Raw genomic sequence first — 15,802 nt, forward strand, 5'->3', positions numbered from 1 at the left:
TGCGAGGTTAGTACTTTCAACCAAGCTGTACAAAGTGCTGAAGGATTTTGTCCAAAGTGTCAAAAGGCATGGTTCCTGATTGGCATCTACTGGGAGAAGAGAATAGCTTAAAAGTGCTGCAGTAGAAAGTGCTGTATTAGACAGCAAGCTCCAAAATGTGAACAGCTTTGTCCTGCAGGGTTTAGAAATGTCTAGAGGAAAGAAGTAGGAAAGTATTGTCTGGGCTCCTTATTACATGATGATTCTGATAACCAAAAGACTTAATCTCCAGACAGAACAGTCTTGCCAGAAGATTTTAAGCCTCCTGAGAGACCGAGAGCCAAGACAAAACCTGCAGGCTCTGTCCTTCCACAATATTTGTAGTCAGCTCTGACATCTCTTGCAGTCCAGAGCTACCTAGTCCAGGTGGGATCTTCAGAGCTTTCTCTGGAAGTGCCTAGCCCTGATCACACTTGGACTACCTTTAGGGCCCATCTTTTTAAGGCTGGCACATCATTTTGTTCTTCCCCTTAGAGTTTGTCCTCATTTTATCTCCATTTCTGCAGCTTGGCAGTTCTGATGCTGCAGGGAGGCAGATTTTCTCACGGACCTATTTTTAAATCACTTGACATGATTCAGTGTGGGCCCTTCTGAGTAAGAGTGTAAAGATAGTGCTTAATGTGAGGAAAATAATGCTAGTTTTGTGCCTGTGTCTGAAAAAAAGGGATCCACCTGGCCTATAAGGAAAGCTTTGAGGGAGACTGGTGTGATACAGTAGTCCTGGGGGTGCATATGCTCTGGCCCACATCACCATCAGAGACCTTCCCCAGAGAAGCATGGCACATACCCCTTGTTACCATGTGTGTCTTCCTTTCCTAGGAGCCAGAATGCAAATTTCCAGAACCCCCGTTGCGAGAATACCCCGCTCATTGGCCGGGAGTCCCCACCTCCCTCAGTAAGTCTCTCTTTACTGCTCCTCTCTGCTTCAGCAACTTTGGGAAATACACATTTACCACTCCCGTATACTCTCAAGGGAGCTGATTGTGCAGCCAAACACAGGATCTGGCCCATAAATGGCAGCAATTTGAATAGGTGACACAAGCCATGTGTCACCTGCCATGGAGAATAAAGCCCTGCTATGCTACTTCAGACTTTGCACATAAAAAGAGTAAAACTCAATCTATTAACACTGGTAATCCTATGGGCCCAGTCCTGCCACCACTGAAGTGCATGAGTATCTTGGTGGGTGACTTCAGCAGGATGATTCACTTGCATGCAGCGTACTTGCTATCTGTGGCATTGGCTCCTCAAGTTTAAAAAGAAGCTTGTTAAAATAGTAAATTCAGAGTTATCGCTGAACCTCTCTCCTTAATCTGCCCTAAAGAGATGGTAGAATGAAACCTGTATTTTTTTGTTGAGATTTTTTCTTTTAAAAATCTTTCTTTAACAACTCTTTTACTTTCTTTAGAATCTATTTTTGTATTTAATTTCCTATGGAGGAAAACAAAAAAAAACTTTCATGGAAGGTTTTGGTATTTGGAGTGGCCTGATAGCCATTTCTGTATGCTGGATAAAACATGGGTTTGCCTTCATGTCTGTGTGAGAACTAGATGAATCTTGCCTTCCTTCACTGGATCCTGTAAGCCTGCCTTACACCAGAGTTTGGAGAACATGACATCGCAGTGCTCACTCACTTGGTGGTGTGATTACAGAGGATGAGTAGTAGCAGGCCTAATAATCAACCAGTCTTCAGGTATAGGTAAAGAAAATATGCTCTGTGGTGCATGGTTCAACTTCATGGGAAGGGGAGAAAGAGATGCTTGGAGGATGGAGGAGTAGGAATTGCAGTGGAAAAGAGGACATCACATTCATGTTTTTACTTCAGAAGGACCAGTTCCTCTTCCTGTACAGAAAGTGGAAAAGTGGAGAGTTGATCCTTGTCTCTGTACTTGGCTAGACACAGTTTTTTCTTATCCCTGGTGGTAATCTGATCGCAAGCTCTGGTAGTATTATCTGCTCTCAGCCACACATGGTGGTCCTCACAAGAAGAGCTGATGTGCCGTGCACAGTACAGTGTGGCAAATGCTTTACTACTGGTGTTTCTGTTGTAGGAAGAGCACTGTCCCTCTGGTACTGCCAAGGCATGTGTTCATTCAACGTCTGTAGACCAAGGTCCTGCTTCCCCATCCCCTACAGCTCTTCTGCTTCAGAGAAAGCACACTCCCTTCTGCAGGGGCTTTAGTTATGCAATAAGTTCCCTGGTTCTTCGGTAGCTGTTTGCATTAATACCCTGAGGGGAAATCTGAGTCCTGGTGCCTTAGGCTGGTTTGTAAGAGTAGATAAAGATGAGATTTTTTTCAGAGTAACTTGACTTGGCAGCTGTCGATATGGGTTATAGGAAAATGCAGGAGCTGGGGGAGAAGGACAGTGCAGCGCTGAACCTATAGACAAAGGGAGCCTTTCCCTAGATAAGACAAGAAACAGGCTATAGGATAAATATGTTTTCTGGAGGAGCATAGTAGACAGGCAGTGGAGAGAAGAAAAACATTATCTACTCTCATTGGCAGGCAGCAGGGATGGGGGCTTTTCTGGGATTTTCATATTTGCAGCTCTCTATAGCAGGTGGCTGAGGCCATACTGAAGCAGAAGAAATTGTAATTTTTCATAGCAAATCATCTGTGGGAGGAGAGAGATGAGAAGGGAATACCAATGCACGTGTCCCTGCCTCTTTTTGGGAGGGAGGAGAAGGGTGGACAGAGCTGATATATTCCATTTAGCTTTCTGTGAACAGATGGTGAAAATTAAGATGTGATGATCCTGCTGCATTGTTTGTCCGTTACTTTCCTGGCTTTTTGTTTGTTTGTTGTTTTTCCCTTCTCATTCCTTCTGTTTTCTCCTTCTTGCCACAGGGCTATTCCCTTAAGATGGTAGAGCACACCTTGTCACTGACACACACCACAGCGTTTCACTTGCTTGCACTGTGTTTTTCATGCACGTTGAGGCTGCACTCTCTTTTTCTCTCTCTTTCTTGCGTCATCACAGTTGTATTTGGCTGCCATGGACAGTAGCAGCCATATGAGCTGGCAGCTTAAGCCCTCGGACAGTGCACGGACATACTGGTAACAGCGCCCGCAAATGGAACAGGTACTGGAAAAAAGGTCCTTCTTGCTCAACCCCTTCTCCACTCCCAACCACTCCCTTCATCCCTGCACTGTTTATCCCAGGCCAGTGCCTTTTATTTCTTCACATTCCTTTCCTCTGCACCTCCCACCCCATTCCCTCCTGCCAAGGGTTAAAATTAAAATTAGTTTTGCTCTGGTGCAGCATTAAGGAGCAGTATCAACCCTGCAAAGGCTTCTGGTGCACGTTGTGAGGGTTATAGGCACCCATGCCTCACAAAGGTTAACTACCAGCAGCTTTAACTCAGAGTCCACACTTGAGAACAGCTTGAACACTTAGTACTCAGTGCTGCTCAGATGTAGAACTAGCCTTTCCTTTCAAATGCAGAATACAGGTTCTCCCATGACAAAAAGCCATTTTCTAGAAGTAAAGAGAACCCACTAGCAGCTTTTCAGCTGTGACTGGTTGTCTTAATTCAGCTTTTGACTTCCCTTGAGGCCTAAGCTGTTCCATTTGTCTTGACTGGTCATAACAGCACAGGCCCGAAACCTGCCACAAGCTTTAAGCTCCTCAGTAGGATTTTTAATTTCTTGAAAGATCCTAGCTGGTAATGGTGGCCTGTCCTGAAGAGTTACTTCATTGCCTGTTAGATCTGTGTGCAGCTTCTCCTTTTATCCTTGCATTTAAAGTCAGAAAGGAGCAAGTTTAAAAAACACTTCCAAGGGTCCAGACATAAGCACTCAGATTTGTTTCATTCTGTTTCAAAACCTTTTACTGTTTTGTTTGTTCTCTGTGTGTCCAAATCATCCCATTTATGTCCCACAAGTTCTGTGAACAGGGCCCTCCTAGTACCATTTCGCTGTCTGAACAGCTAATGGGATGTAGTTGCTGGTGTTCTCTAAGATAGCCAGTGTTTCTTTTCTCAGAGTTGTCTATGACAAAGCCACGTGCCTACAGAAAGAGTAGGTGGCCTGCATTAGGCCTTGTAGTTTTTTAGCTTGGTTGAATATAGGTATAATTACAGCTACCAGGCAACTCACCTGATACAAAGGACAGTGCTCTGTCAAGGGAACTACAGTCACACAGTAACTGGAAGGTGATGGTTCCAGTTGGAGCAGAGGGGCCGTTGCTTTTGGCTCATGAAATCAATGACCCGTATCTTACATTCTGTTCCCAGAAATACATGTCTGTAAAGCTGCTGTTCCTTCTTTTCTGCCGTTCTTGTTGGGATTTTTGCCAACCTTGCATTGGATTCCTTTCTGTCATGTTGCTGCTTGGTCTGCATCCTTGCTGCCTCTTTCCATTTGTCTGCCTGCCCTGTGACATGCTGTGAAGGGTACTGTCTGAACTGGGTGTCTTGATGCCCTCTGCCGTAGTGCATGAATGCAAACAAACTTGTCTTGAAGCATGGTGCTAGTACCCTTGAAAGGGGCACAACTTTCTTCTCTCTTAAGCCTTGCAAAGACTGTTCTGGGGCATCAGTTTATGGTGTTTTTTCTGCTTTTTGATTCCTGCAGGTGGTATTGTAGCAATGTTAGATGGGTCTGTTCCATGAAATAATCTATTGCTTGGGGCCGGGGGAAATTCTAGTGTCTTAATTCTGGACTTGAAATCTCCTCTGGGCTGAAACATGACCTGATCTCAGTCTCCACTGTCTTCTGTTTACTGAAGATCACACCCAGAGTTTAATGTGGCTCTCTGCAGGGCTAAGAAAAAGGCATTGCATTCTTTCCAAGACTTTAAAAATAAACAAAACAATCAGAAGCTTTGTTCTTTTGACTTGAAAAACTTAAGTCCCTTTGAATTCAGAACCCACTGGCTAGAATTGGCTGTTTCCCTGCATCTTGTACCTCCCATACATAATGATACCAAACCCTGTGTGTTTACTGTGCTCTAGCTATTTGAGATCAACCCTTAAGAACTTGAATCCAGAAGCTTTAGTCTTTATTAGATTACCTGAATAACTCTGGCAGGGAATCAAAGTCAGGATAGCTGAAGACAGATATATGCTTGCGTTTTAACTACAAATAGTAAATGGTTTATACTTGGGGTCAGGGTTTCATATCCTAAGTCATCTTCCAGCATAGCTCAGTTAGCTGTGAGGTACTCGGGGTCTGTACAGTTCGCAGGAATTGGTGGAACTTATTGTCTCTAAAATTGACTGATTATTCCTATTAATTTTTTTTTTTCAACCAATGATTCCTTTGTACACAAGCTGTATGTGTTAAGCACCTAACTAGTATGTGCTGGCAAACCATACCCATGAAAGTTTATACCCTCAACAAGTCTGAATGTGAAGGAGAGACTTTTTTTTTCTGTAGAGAAATACAAAAATAAAACTTGTGCGCAATCAGCTGCGTTTGCTCTAGGTGACTGGTAAGTGACTGAGAGGTCTGCTGTGTTGAATAGCAACAAGCCACCAGGAGAAACAGTAACAAGAAGTCTTTTAGGTACTCTTTTTAGGGTAGCAGACAGTGAAGGTATGGGTTGAAACTTGTCCTCTGTGCTGTTTTTGAAAGGGTAAATGAGGGTCTTCAGGCACATGGGTACTTCCAGCGAGAGTACTGGAAGAATGACTGCATTGTGCATGTTCTTTAACCTTCTATGAAAGCTCCTCTTTAAAGGAAACTAAATGCAACTGTATACCTTATAGCTGTGTCGCACACTGTATCCAGGTTACCACAGCATAGAGTCCAAGACCTCCTTAGCTCTGAACTGTGCTCAGGCTTTAAGTCTTTAGAATTACTTTTTAAAGGAGCTAAAGACTTAGTTATTTTAACTATGGATAATAGTTTGGTTTCATATCCATGTGAATGGCAAGTGTCTGCTGATACATCTCCATTTGCTGGCCTGCCCAGATTTTGGGATCTGTGTACTTCACAGCATCTTTCCTCTGCTTCCCATCAGAGGATGCACTGAAGGACTTGGATAAGGAACTAGAGTCAACAGCATGTGGAGCAAAGCATTCGTGCATGGAGTCTAATGCAGTGACTGAAGGTCCAGTGCACACTGACAGAGCTGTGCTAGTTATGAGAGGTGCACAGTGAAATGTTAGCTCTCTACTTCCAGGTTTCAATCATACTTATCATGGTCATTAAAAATATACTTTAACAGAAGGAGTAACTTGTTCAAACTGTAATGGGAAAAGGTAAAAAGGCACAAAAATCCTGACTTAAGGAGAGAACATCAGCCCTAACTCTGACTACTCTGAGTCTTGGTTTGGTCCTTGTGGATTGCAGGTAGGTTTGAATGTAAAATGCCCTCTGCTTGACTGCCCAAATCTCATGCTCCTGATTACTTTGTTTTAGTGACCTTAAACAACAGTGGGGTGTTTTCTTGATGGAGGGAGGAGTAAATTCTTTTCAACTTCTCCTTCCATGCTGGGTGTACTTTGTACATCCTGGACATGCAGTTCATCAAGTGGCCTTTCTTGATTTTAATGCTCAAAAGAAAGTTGATGTTGCATGTTGTGTTCTGAACCTATACGATTTGTCCAGGAAGATGCACAATGACCTTCCATGATCTGAGATTTTTTTCTGAGTACTTCTTACAAAACCTTGGCACATGGACATTCTCTGTTCATACTCATCTCCTATCACATGTGACTAGACCGAATACAAATGGAAACTGAGCAACTGAATGCATTTTTCCTTCTAAGACCCTCTTCTTAGCGTGATGTTTGGCTGGTAATCTCAGCATTGCACTATCTGAAATGTGCCCTACTTAGTCTATGAGAAAGTTCTTTGACTTCTAGGCGTCCCTGAGCCTGTTGGGTTAGTCTCATATGTTTCAATATGCCCTAAACTTTAGTTCTGAAACAGTAATCACATTTAATAAACTGTATACAATACAGTCCTTAAACTGTCTCAGCTTGATATTTTCTACCTTTTTCCTTCTCACTGACAAAAATACATCTTAAAAAGAGATAGAACAGATGAACCCTTTGTCTTCTAAATATGGATGCCATTTCTGGGCCAGAGTTTTATGTTAAGAACCATGTTCTGTAAAAAGTTTTCCAATTATGGAAGACACTAAAAGATGAGTGTGCAAATAAGCCACAGGTGTCTTCATCTTGTGCCAATGGGGTCAGTTCTGCCAAAAGAGCAGATTCTCTCTTCTATTGTGTGGCGGTTCATCCTGGGTCAGTCTTTGAAGGAAAACTGATAAAATACTGTTAATTCTCTGAAAACCTCTTTGGACAGCTGAGCTTTTGAGAGCCTAGAGATGTCTTATAATGTTCTTTCCCAGTGGGCAAGATAAATCATTCCTCCTGGTGTGGAACTGCCTTTTAGTTGTCTCTTTGCCAGCTTAACCGGCTATTTTATGTGGTTCGGTTTTAAAGGTAATAAAAAGTCAGTATGCTGAAGGGCACTCTTGGGAAGTAAAATGTGGGTATTATAGAATAATTCAAGCTCCAGCTGGTATAAAAAGAGGAATAAAATGTCTGTCCTCATTGCTTGGTTGTTACTATCATGGTAGCAGAATCCCAGAAGCGGTAATGTGGTCATGATAAAGGCATTGAACACATTGGCATAAAGAGGCAAAGTCTTTTGTTCTTACTGCTGGATAATATTTACATGCTTTTCAGCTTGTTATTCAAAGCTGAATGGCATATGTTACCTGAGTAACTTCTGGGAGCTGTTTTGGATTACCTTGCTTGAAACAAAAAAAGAAAATAAGAAAAAATAATCCTCCCCACCCAAAACAACCTCTCATCTTTCTGACTTTCTTTTCTCACCCGCAAGCTGGAATCTTGTCTACTGCTGCATGGTACACAGGTTGGATCCCAAGCCACAGTAGATTATTACCCATCTGAAAACTGTTAGCAAAGGTCATCTTGTTTGATGGCAGCCTGTTTCCAGTCTGACAGGGTCTGTTCTTTCTTGGGCATAAAGTCTTCCACGCTTTTCTTTCAAACTGCCCATCTGTGGTGCATGCAGTTTTCTGACGCCGTCATTGCCATAAAACGCAAAGTAAAAGTGCAGTGTACGCCCATGTTCTTTCCAACCTCCTTTTCTGGCATGGTTGAAAGCAACAACATGACTAAGAGAGGATGGACGTGTGTTGTGGGTTTTTACATCTGCATCTTTTCCATTTTGCGCTCTTCTCCCAGGCCAAGATTCGTGTATTTCGACTCAATGACTATTGGATTTCCCTCTCTGTAGAGAGCTTGGATAAATCATTAGCCCATCTGCACTGACTTGGCCAGCATCCTTGCAGCAGGCTGACAGTATGTAACTCAGACTTGACTATGCAGTGGCTTGTGAAACTTTCCTTGTCAGACCAGGGCAGCAGCAGCTCCTTGATATGCTTACTGGAAATACAGACCATTGTATGCTGGGAGGTGGTCGTAATCTGTGGTTCTGTGTTTACATTAGTCATCCTGACTTACTTTTCTGTTCTGTTTGTTCTGTTTGTTTTTTTTTTGTCTTGTCTTCCTCCAGTACACCTCCAGCATGAGAGCCAAATACCTCGCCACCAACCAACCTCGTCCAGATGCTGGCAGTGTGCATTAAAATGAAAAAGCAAAAGCAAAAAAAAACAAAACCCACACATGCAGTCAGACTAAACAATGTGCCAACTGCTGTGCCCCTGTGCTGTCCTCGTAGAACAATCCTGCTGTTCTGCCCAAAATCCAGTGCAGCTCCTCCTGTTTCTCCAGTCCAGACCACCCCTCCAACCTGGTACCTGCCCACTGGAGTGGAAGTCCCTTTTGAATTTAAGCCTTTACCTTGTTGTACCTGATGCGCGAGAGAGAGCAAGCACGTGCAGGCAAGCAACTGAGAGTGCCCAGGCAAGAAACAGGGTGCACCTGCCTGCCGCCAACTTTATCAGAGTAGCTTATCACCAACTTTTTCTGAATATCTTCTGCCCCTCTTTTTCCCCTTCTGTTCCCTAGAGGGACTTGGTGAAAGATGGTGGTAGATCTTCGCTTCTGCGGTGGGATCAACAGTCTGTCACACACTGAAGAAACAAAGGCTTGGGGTCTGTGACTCTAGTATACAATGAGGGAAAGCTGAGTCAATGCCTGATGCAGCGTTTTGGGGGAGTCCTCTGGTCCGGTGCCCTGTGTGAGGGAGGAGGGAAACCCCTGCCTCATGGCGTCATTGCATATCTGCTGTAGTTTGGGAGCCTGGGGCTCTTCTAGAGCAAACCATTCCACTACCCTGGATAACCTTTTTTTAACAAACAAATCCATTAAGAAAATGCCTTTTTCTTTCTCACTGTATCTAGCATGTGAATCCTCGAGGAGGAGCGGGGGGACCCAGCACCAGTCAACTACCCCGTCCATTGCTCTGAACCTGACCTCTCTGCTCTATCAGGGAAGCCCAGGTACTTGTAGATGGAATTCTGGGTGCTGCCTTTATGAGGCTGACACACAGATAAAAACAGGAGCCAGACACCTACTTGGTGCCAAATTTTTTCCAAGAAAAGACTTTATGGGGGGTATTTTTGCACTAAGGAGTTTCAGCTCTCTGATGCTAGATCTTATGGGAGAGTCAGCTTGCAAAAGCAAGGGAGACTGGAAGCACCAATGGATTTTTAGCAAATGCAAGCTTTCCCTGCAGGAGTGACCTGTGGACTCTGCTGGATTTTTTCTTTTCTGGGGTTTTGGGGTTTGTGTTTGTTTTTTAAAAATCGTAATTCACAGCACAGGGTTGCTGAACTGGCATTGAAAGAAGTTTTCGGAGCCTTGTTCCTAACAAACTCACAAGATTGTCAGTATATCTTCTTCTGTGTTCCAGAATCAGAAACCCAAAAGACATCTGGAGAGTATTGTGACTGTCAGAACAGGTTTTTATTTTATTCTATTTTATTTCATTTTGTTTTTCAAGGCATGTTGCTAACCACTATCTGACCATATTAAGGCACGTGTAAGGCATTTTTCTAGACATAAGGCAGAACAAGGCTTGCAAAGGGCAGCTGTGTGCCTGCAGAGGGCAACATCCTCCATTGGTGCTGTACTTCCCACTGAAGAGCAGTGCTCTGAAGGGCGCTGACAGCTTCCTACTGAAAGAGGAGACTGCCTCTTGGAAGGTACTGTTGAGTACTGCCCTTTCAGTAGGGCAACTACGATGTTCCTTTTTTGTCCTTTTACCTCTGACCAGGGGCATCATAGTGTAGCTGCTGAGCATTATATTAAATAACTGGCAGAGTAAAGAAAGGGGGAGAAGTCTCCCAGACTGGAGTTGAGCCATTGGCAGAGGCAGTTAGTCTTCACCTCAGTGATGTTCAGACTTGATGTCTGTTCACCCACGTTTGCTGTATGGGGCACAGAATCTACCAATCTGCCTTTACTCAAGTCAGTTGCCTTCTTGCAGTGAGGTAGCAATTGCTCCTAGCAGGTAGCTAACTAGGATGGTGGTATCTGCTGTAAAATGGTACCAGCTCTGTGGAAGAGCAAGCTTTGAGACTCCTCTTAGGATAGAAACCACTAATAGGCTGCAAACGCTGTAGGCCAGCTGTTGCCATTCAAAGGAGTGAGAGAGACAGGGAGGAGGCACCACCATGCAGATGGGAAGAGAAGGTTTTGGAGAAAACTTCACACTTCACCATAAATCTCTGTAAGCAGAATTTTCTTGCTCAGGACTGAGTATGCCCTTTCAGACACATTTGATGGGCTTCACACTGAAACATACCTCTCTGTTATCAAATAACAAGGGCAGGGAAATATAGTCACAGGTGGTATGGAGGGACACTGTGGCTCATGAGCACCAGGCTTTCTCCACCCTGTCTTAAAGCCTACTGGGAGAGCTGGGTGTGCAGGCATGTGGCATGGTTAGCTTGCAGGGCCCAAAGCATGCCACTGCTATCTAGGGGGAGCTGAACCTTCCCCTTGCTTGGAAGAAAGAAACAAGAGCCATAAAATCCTTATCAAGACTGAGTTGTTCTGCCATCATCCTTCCTTGCAAGGATGTGATCGGATTGCTACTTACACTATCAATTTTAGGGGAGCTCCCTAAAATCTGTGGCCTGGTCCTACTCATTGAAGGCAAGTGTTTTGAAGGCTGGAGGGTGTGGGAAACCCTGTGAAAAAAGTGCTTCTGTATATTGACATTTCTGTATACAGAATGCATCCTGAATATGCATGTGACTGCACTTTGGGTTGGATCTAAATTGTCACAGTGGTATTGTCTGTGTCAGCAGGGATAACGGGGGAGCGAGCCTATGCTTTTTTGTTAGCAGCATCTAATGGAGCAGCCACCTTGACCCGCTTCCTTCCAAGGTTTGGCATAGCCACTCATAACACCCAGAACAACTTCTGACAATGTTTGGGGCTTGCAGCAAGGCACAGATGTGGAGATGTGCTCTGTGACTTCAAAATATAACCAGAAAGAATGTTACGGAGATAATATTTTGCTCTCTGGAGGCCAGCGTAACATGACTGCAGTGTGAGCTGTGTACCTTTGTCCAGCCAGCACTTCCTTTACTTGACATGGATATTGCACTTTTGTAAAGCATCCTGGAACTCTGCTGCCCCGCTGCATGCTGTGCAGAGCGCTGGATAGAAAACACAGACAAATGGGTTTCTTTCGGTTTGTTATTACTTTCTTTTTGTTTTGGGGTTTTTTTTTTGTTACTGGAACCTTGAGCAACAGTGTGGCATTTCTGCAGGCTGGTCGGAACAGATCTGCTGAAGAACAGATGGCCTTTGCCTATTCTTATGGCTGCAACATAATCAGCCTCATCCATATGGTCACATTTTGTCTGAGGAGTGGACTTTTGAAAGCCAAGATCTCCCAGACTCTGTGCCTCCCTCTCGGGTGAACAGCAGGTGCTATCTGGCGAAGACTCATCTGTTCTAGATGGCATTCATGGTTGAGGGAGTCCGAACTCTTCAAGCTGTAGGAGGTAAAGCTGTAGAGACTTCTCTCTCTTCCATTGTGTCTCTGTTTTTAATGTGACAAAATGCCAAGGCCATATCACTTGGTGTGTCCCAGCTGACCTTATGGGAACATGACTTATGTTACCGGTTGCTAGCAAGGGGGTCCAGAATTCAGGGGAGAGGAGAATGGCCTCTGGACACCTCGCCGACTGCAAAATGGAAGGCAGCTTGTCTGGTTGAAGGTGACTGCATCAGTGAAGACACTTCATGTTACTTTTTCAGAAGCACAAATGTGGTCATTGGCTTGTCTGGTTGGCTTGGTTTATTTCCACTGCATCATCATGTGTGAATGACGCTTTCTTTTGGAACTGAGAACTCTTCCAAGCACACAAACATCTCCACAATGTGAAATGTAAATAGCATGTTGGACTCTTGTGTCCAGTGTTCAAGACTGCATTGTAATTGTAAAGGAAATTGAAACAAGACTTGGCTGTGAATTTCTTGTGCTGTCTTGGGAATATAACTGTAGTGTTTGTATCCTGTATGTATTATTAAACTGAGTTCATTTTATGTGCTGATAAAAGGGTTCAAGCTAAGATTTTTAGTGTGCATCCATGTATCCAAATGTGAAGGATGGAGTGCTCCCTTCCCCTCCTGTCCTTTTTAAGTTTTCTTCATTTGATAGGTGTTAATTTTCTGTGTACAGTCATCTCAGCCAAGATGCAAGGATGTTCATTTGAGTGCTTTGAGGGGGGACACAGTGCATGGGGTTTTAAGTAAGCATAAGTTAGGTTTTCCGTAGCAGCTCCCTAAAAATACATGAAAAGTTTGGCCTTTCTGAGTAAACTATTTCTCAGGGGCCTGCTTAGCCATCGCTTATGAGAGCTTTGGGTGCTGCAGGGTGATAGCAGGTAGGAGTGGGTGGATACCTGCAAGAGCAAGGTACAGGTACTCGTGTGAGTTAAACCCATGCTTCACTTCTGGTCCCGCCTTCTCTTCCTTCTAGCAGCAACTGAAATACCATGCTGAGCCCTTTGAAGAAGAGAGAAGTGTCTTGGCTTGTCGATTCTAGCCACCCCACCTGAGTCAGGAGTAGATGAGGTGGGTGGGTTTTCCCTTTGCTAGGGAGAGGAGCTGTCTTTGAAGTATGTCTTGCCTGGGGACCAAGGAAAAGCCAGGGTCTTCCCCAACTCAAGAAGTCTAGTAGTATAACTCAGTGAACATCTCTGGGTGGGAGGGGAAAAGCCCTCCAGGGAGCTACCAAGGACTAGATCTAATGCCTTGAGAGAAGAGGCCTGACAAGACTTAATCTGTACCTTTAACCAGGTGGCTTCTTTCATCACAGCCTACTCCCCTTTTCTAGAAGTTATTTGTGTGTGTGCTATGGCTGGCTTCCCTCGTCACTCCAGGAGGCCCAGCAGAAGTGTGGGATGTTTTGGTAGCAGTTCCTAGATGGCTAGCAAGTGATCTGTGCTTTTTGGGGGGAGTGGGATCTCCTGCTGAGCTGTGATGGTGAGCGTGTTGCCCAGCTGGGAGAGAGAAGGGATGGGTTACTGGTGGCTTGGAGCTCCCAGGTGCTCACCCAGCCCCTGCGGCTGCATGCATGAACGAAGTGGAACATAAATTGATGTACAACCAGAAAGTTTAAAATATTCATTTCCTGAAGAGGATAACTGTAGCATGAAGCTCTTAGGTGCTCTGCATATTTGATACCACATTGCTCCTCACTATGCAATTCCCAGCTCCTTCCTTCCTGTTCCTCCTCTAATCTCACACCAAGACTTCTCCAGTGGCCTCTGCCCAGGAAGCCACTGAAGTCCCAGAAAAGCTTCATTTCTTTCATTGTCCTCTGCATTGGGTGCAGCTGCCCAGCCGTCACGTCACGTGCCTCAGGTCCCTTGTTAACGGGAGGCCCCATGAGTTTTATTCACATCATTCAGAGAGAAGTTTATTTTCTTGGACACTGTGCACAGAAACCTAATGGTGAACATGTACCTGGCCTTTTTGTAACTTTTCTGTTTTTTCTTCTTAACCATAATGGTTGTATATCATACCACTTTATATACATATATAATATATAAATATATATAATTTTTTTTAAAACTTTGGACCTGCTAGTTTCTTTCAAGTGTTCCTGCACTTACCCAAAATGTTTTTAAATTGTGAGGGTTAAAGAGGATTGAGCCCATTTTTGTATCTTTACTTTTAATTCTGTAGTTCTATTGATTGTAATGTAGCTATTTTTTACTGTAACTTTTTGGTTTGCAAATACTAAACAAAAAACCTAAATGTAATTTCTGTGGTTTCTATTCAGCTTGGGTTTCATGTTTTAAAAATAAACAGTTTAAAACTACTGTTCCTATTTATTGATTCTTATTTTCTCACTTTTTTCCCCTTGTTCATGAACCTGCCTGAATTTCTGTTACCTTTTATATGTTGTGGTAGATCCATGAAGTGAGGATGGGTAACAGAGCCATAAAGTCTAATAGCTAGTAGAGAGTGGAAGGAATAGGTGTGAGTGCCCTGTACTACAGAAACCAAATACTAGTGTCGCTTCTGCTACGTGAGGTGAAGCGTGGGCACAGGTAGTAACAGGGCTACTTTCTTCCTTCACTTGTAGGTCTCAGCCTGATCTGGTTGCTGTTAGAAATCATAGACTTTGTGATTTCTGATCCAAGTTGCAGACTGGACTGTTGAAATTTAAATGGACAGCTTCAAAAGAACCTCTGAAGAAAAATAAGCAGTACAGACATGTCATGTCATCCAGGGGAAATTGCACTAATCCTGCTTTAGAAACTATGTGGCTTGTACCCCTCCTGAGTGGTCTGTGGAGCTTGGGAGGGTGAGATTTGGTGGGGTGAGCCTGGATGGGGGCATGGAGCCGGGCTTGTGCCTGCTGTGGGGCTGTCCTCGTACCGGGGACCTCTGCGGGGCTACAGGCACCGCTGCAGAAGATGCTGGAGCAGTTGTGGTACATCAGCCTGTAGAGATGTTCACCCTGTTCATGGTGTCGTGGCATGGGATACCCCCCTAAGCCCCCTCTGCTGCTTTGCTTAGGCCGGAGCACCAGTGAATGCAAGCGGTTCATTTTCGCCAGCAGAATTACAAGGCGTGGCAAAGCGGTATGCGGGATACACCACCCGCTCAGCCACTGCCAAGGCTTCCCTCTTCAGAAGGCAGTGAAATGTATACATGTGCCTTTGGTAGCGTCACGCGGGGAGACGAGGGAGCTGGTGCAGCTCAGTGAGGGCTCGTCTTTCTCGGCTCTGCCCTGGGCTATTGTGGGTTTCTTTTTAGTTCTTCGTTTGTACTGTTCTCTGATCGCAGGCCCACTCTGCCACATCTCTATCAAGTAGTTAACTAAAACCATTACCTTCCTGTAATTCCCTTGATCTGTGTTCTGCCTGATCCTGCCAGTCAAATCGAGGGATTGGTCTCCTGCGCTGTTCTTGCTCCTGACCTCAGCCCATCGCTTACCAGCTGTAGGTCTTTGGGAAACTCCCCCCCACCAAACTGGGGGAAAGTGAAATAGCATCTCCTGCTGCCAGGTGCCCCCATGCCTGAACTAGACCCCTAGGATGAGGGCCGAGGGGAAGCGGGCAGGAGTGTGGGCTTTTTGGGGAAGACGAAACAACTGTGGGGTGGGAAAGGGCATGGAAAAGCCCCTTGGCAGGGTTTGGTGACAGCAGTGCTGACTGCTCTTGATCTGACTGCAGGTTAAAGCAGAAAGCTCCTAAACTACCCGGTGATGCTGCAAGGACGAGGCTGGCGGTGCTGGATGGCACTGCAAAGTGCAGAGCCAGTCTGAAGGCCATGGAGTGGGGGCCAAATCCTGCAGCCCTGTGACCTGAGCTGGGCTCCTGGGCACCCTCCTCC

The 15,802-nt window shown here is 44.7% G+C and overlaps 1 protein-coding gene across 3 annotated transcripts in view; it reads left to right on the top strand.

Annotated features, from left to right (window-relative positions):
- Window positions 1-14,280, top strand: part of TTYH3 (tweety family member 3) — an 80,118-nt gene extending 65,838 nt beyond the window's left edge. The window contains exons 13-15 of one of the 3 annotated variants that reach the window (XM_064461561.1): window positions 859-934; window positions 3,022-3,123; window positions 8,544-14,280. In XM_064461561.1, the coding sequence (XP_064317631.1) occupies window positions 859-934; window positions 3,022-3,102 (157 nt within the window). In that variant the 3' untranslated portion in view covers window positions 3,103-3,123; window positions 8,544-14,280. The remainder of the gene's footprint in view (window positions 1-858; window positions 935-3,021; window positions 3,124-8,543) is intronic. The other 2 variants (XM_064461562.1, XM_064461563.1) reach the window with 2 other exon arrangements.
- The last annotated feature ends 1,522 nt before the right edge of the window (window positions 14,281-15,802 follow it).

The sequence above is a fragment of the Phalacrocorax carbo genome, chromosome 10, assembly GCF_963921805.1.
Source record: "Phalacrocorax carbo chromosome 10, bPhaCar2.1, whole genome shotgun sequence".
NCBI classification, from domain to species: domain Eukaryota; kingdom Metazoa; phylum Chordata; class Aves; order Suliformes; family Phalacrocoracidae; genus Phalacrocorax; species Phalacrocorax carbo.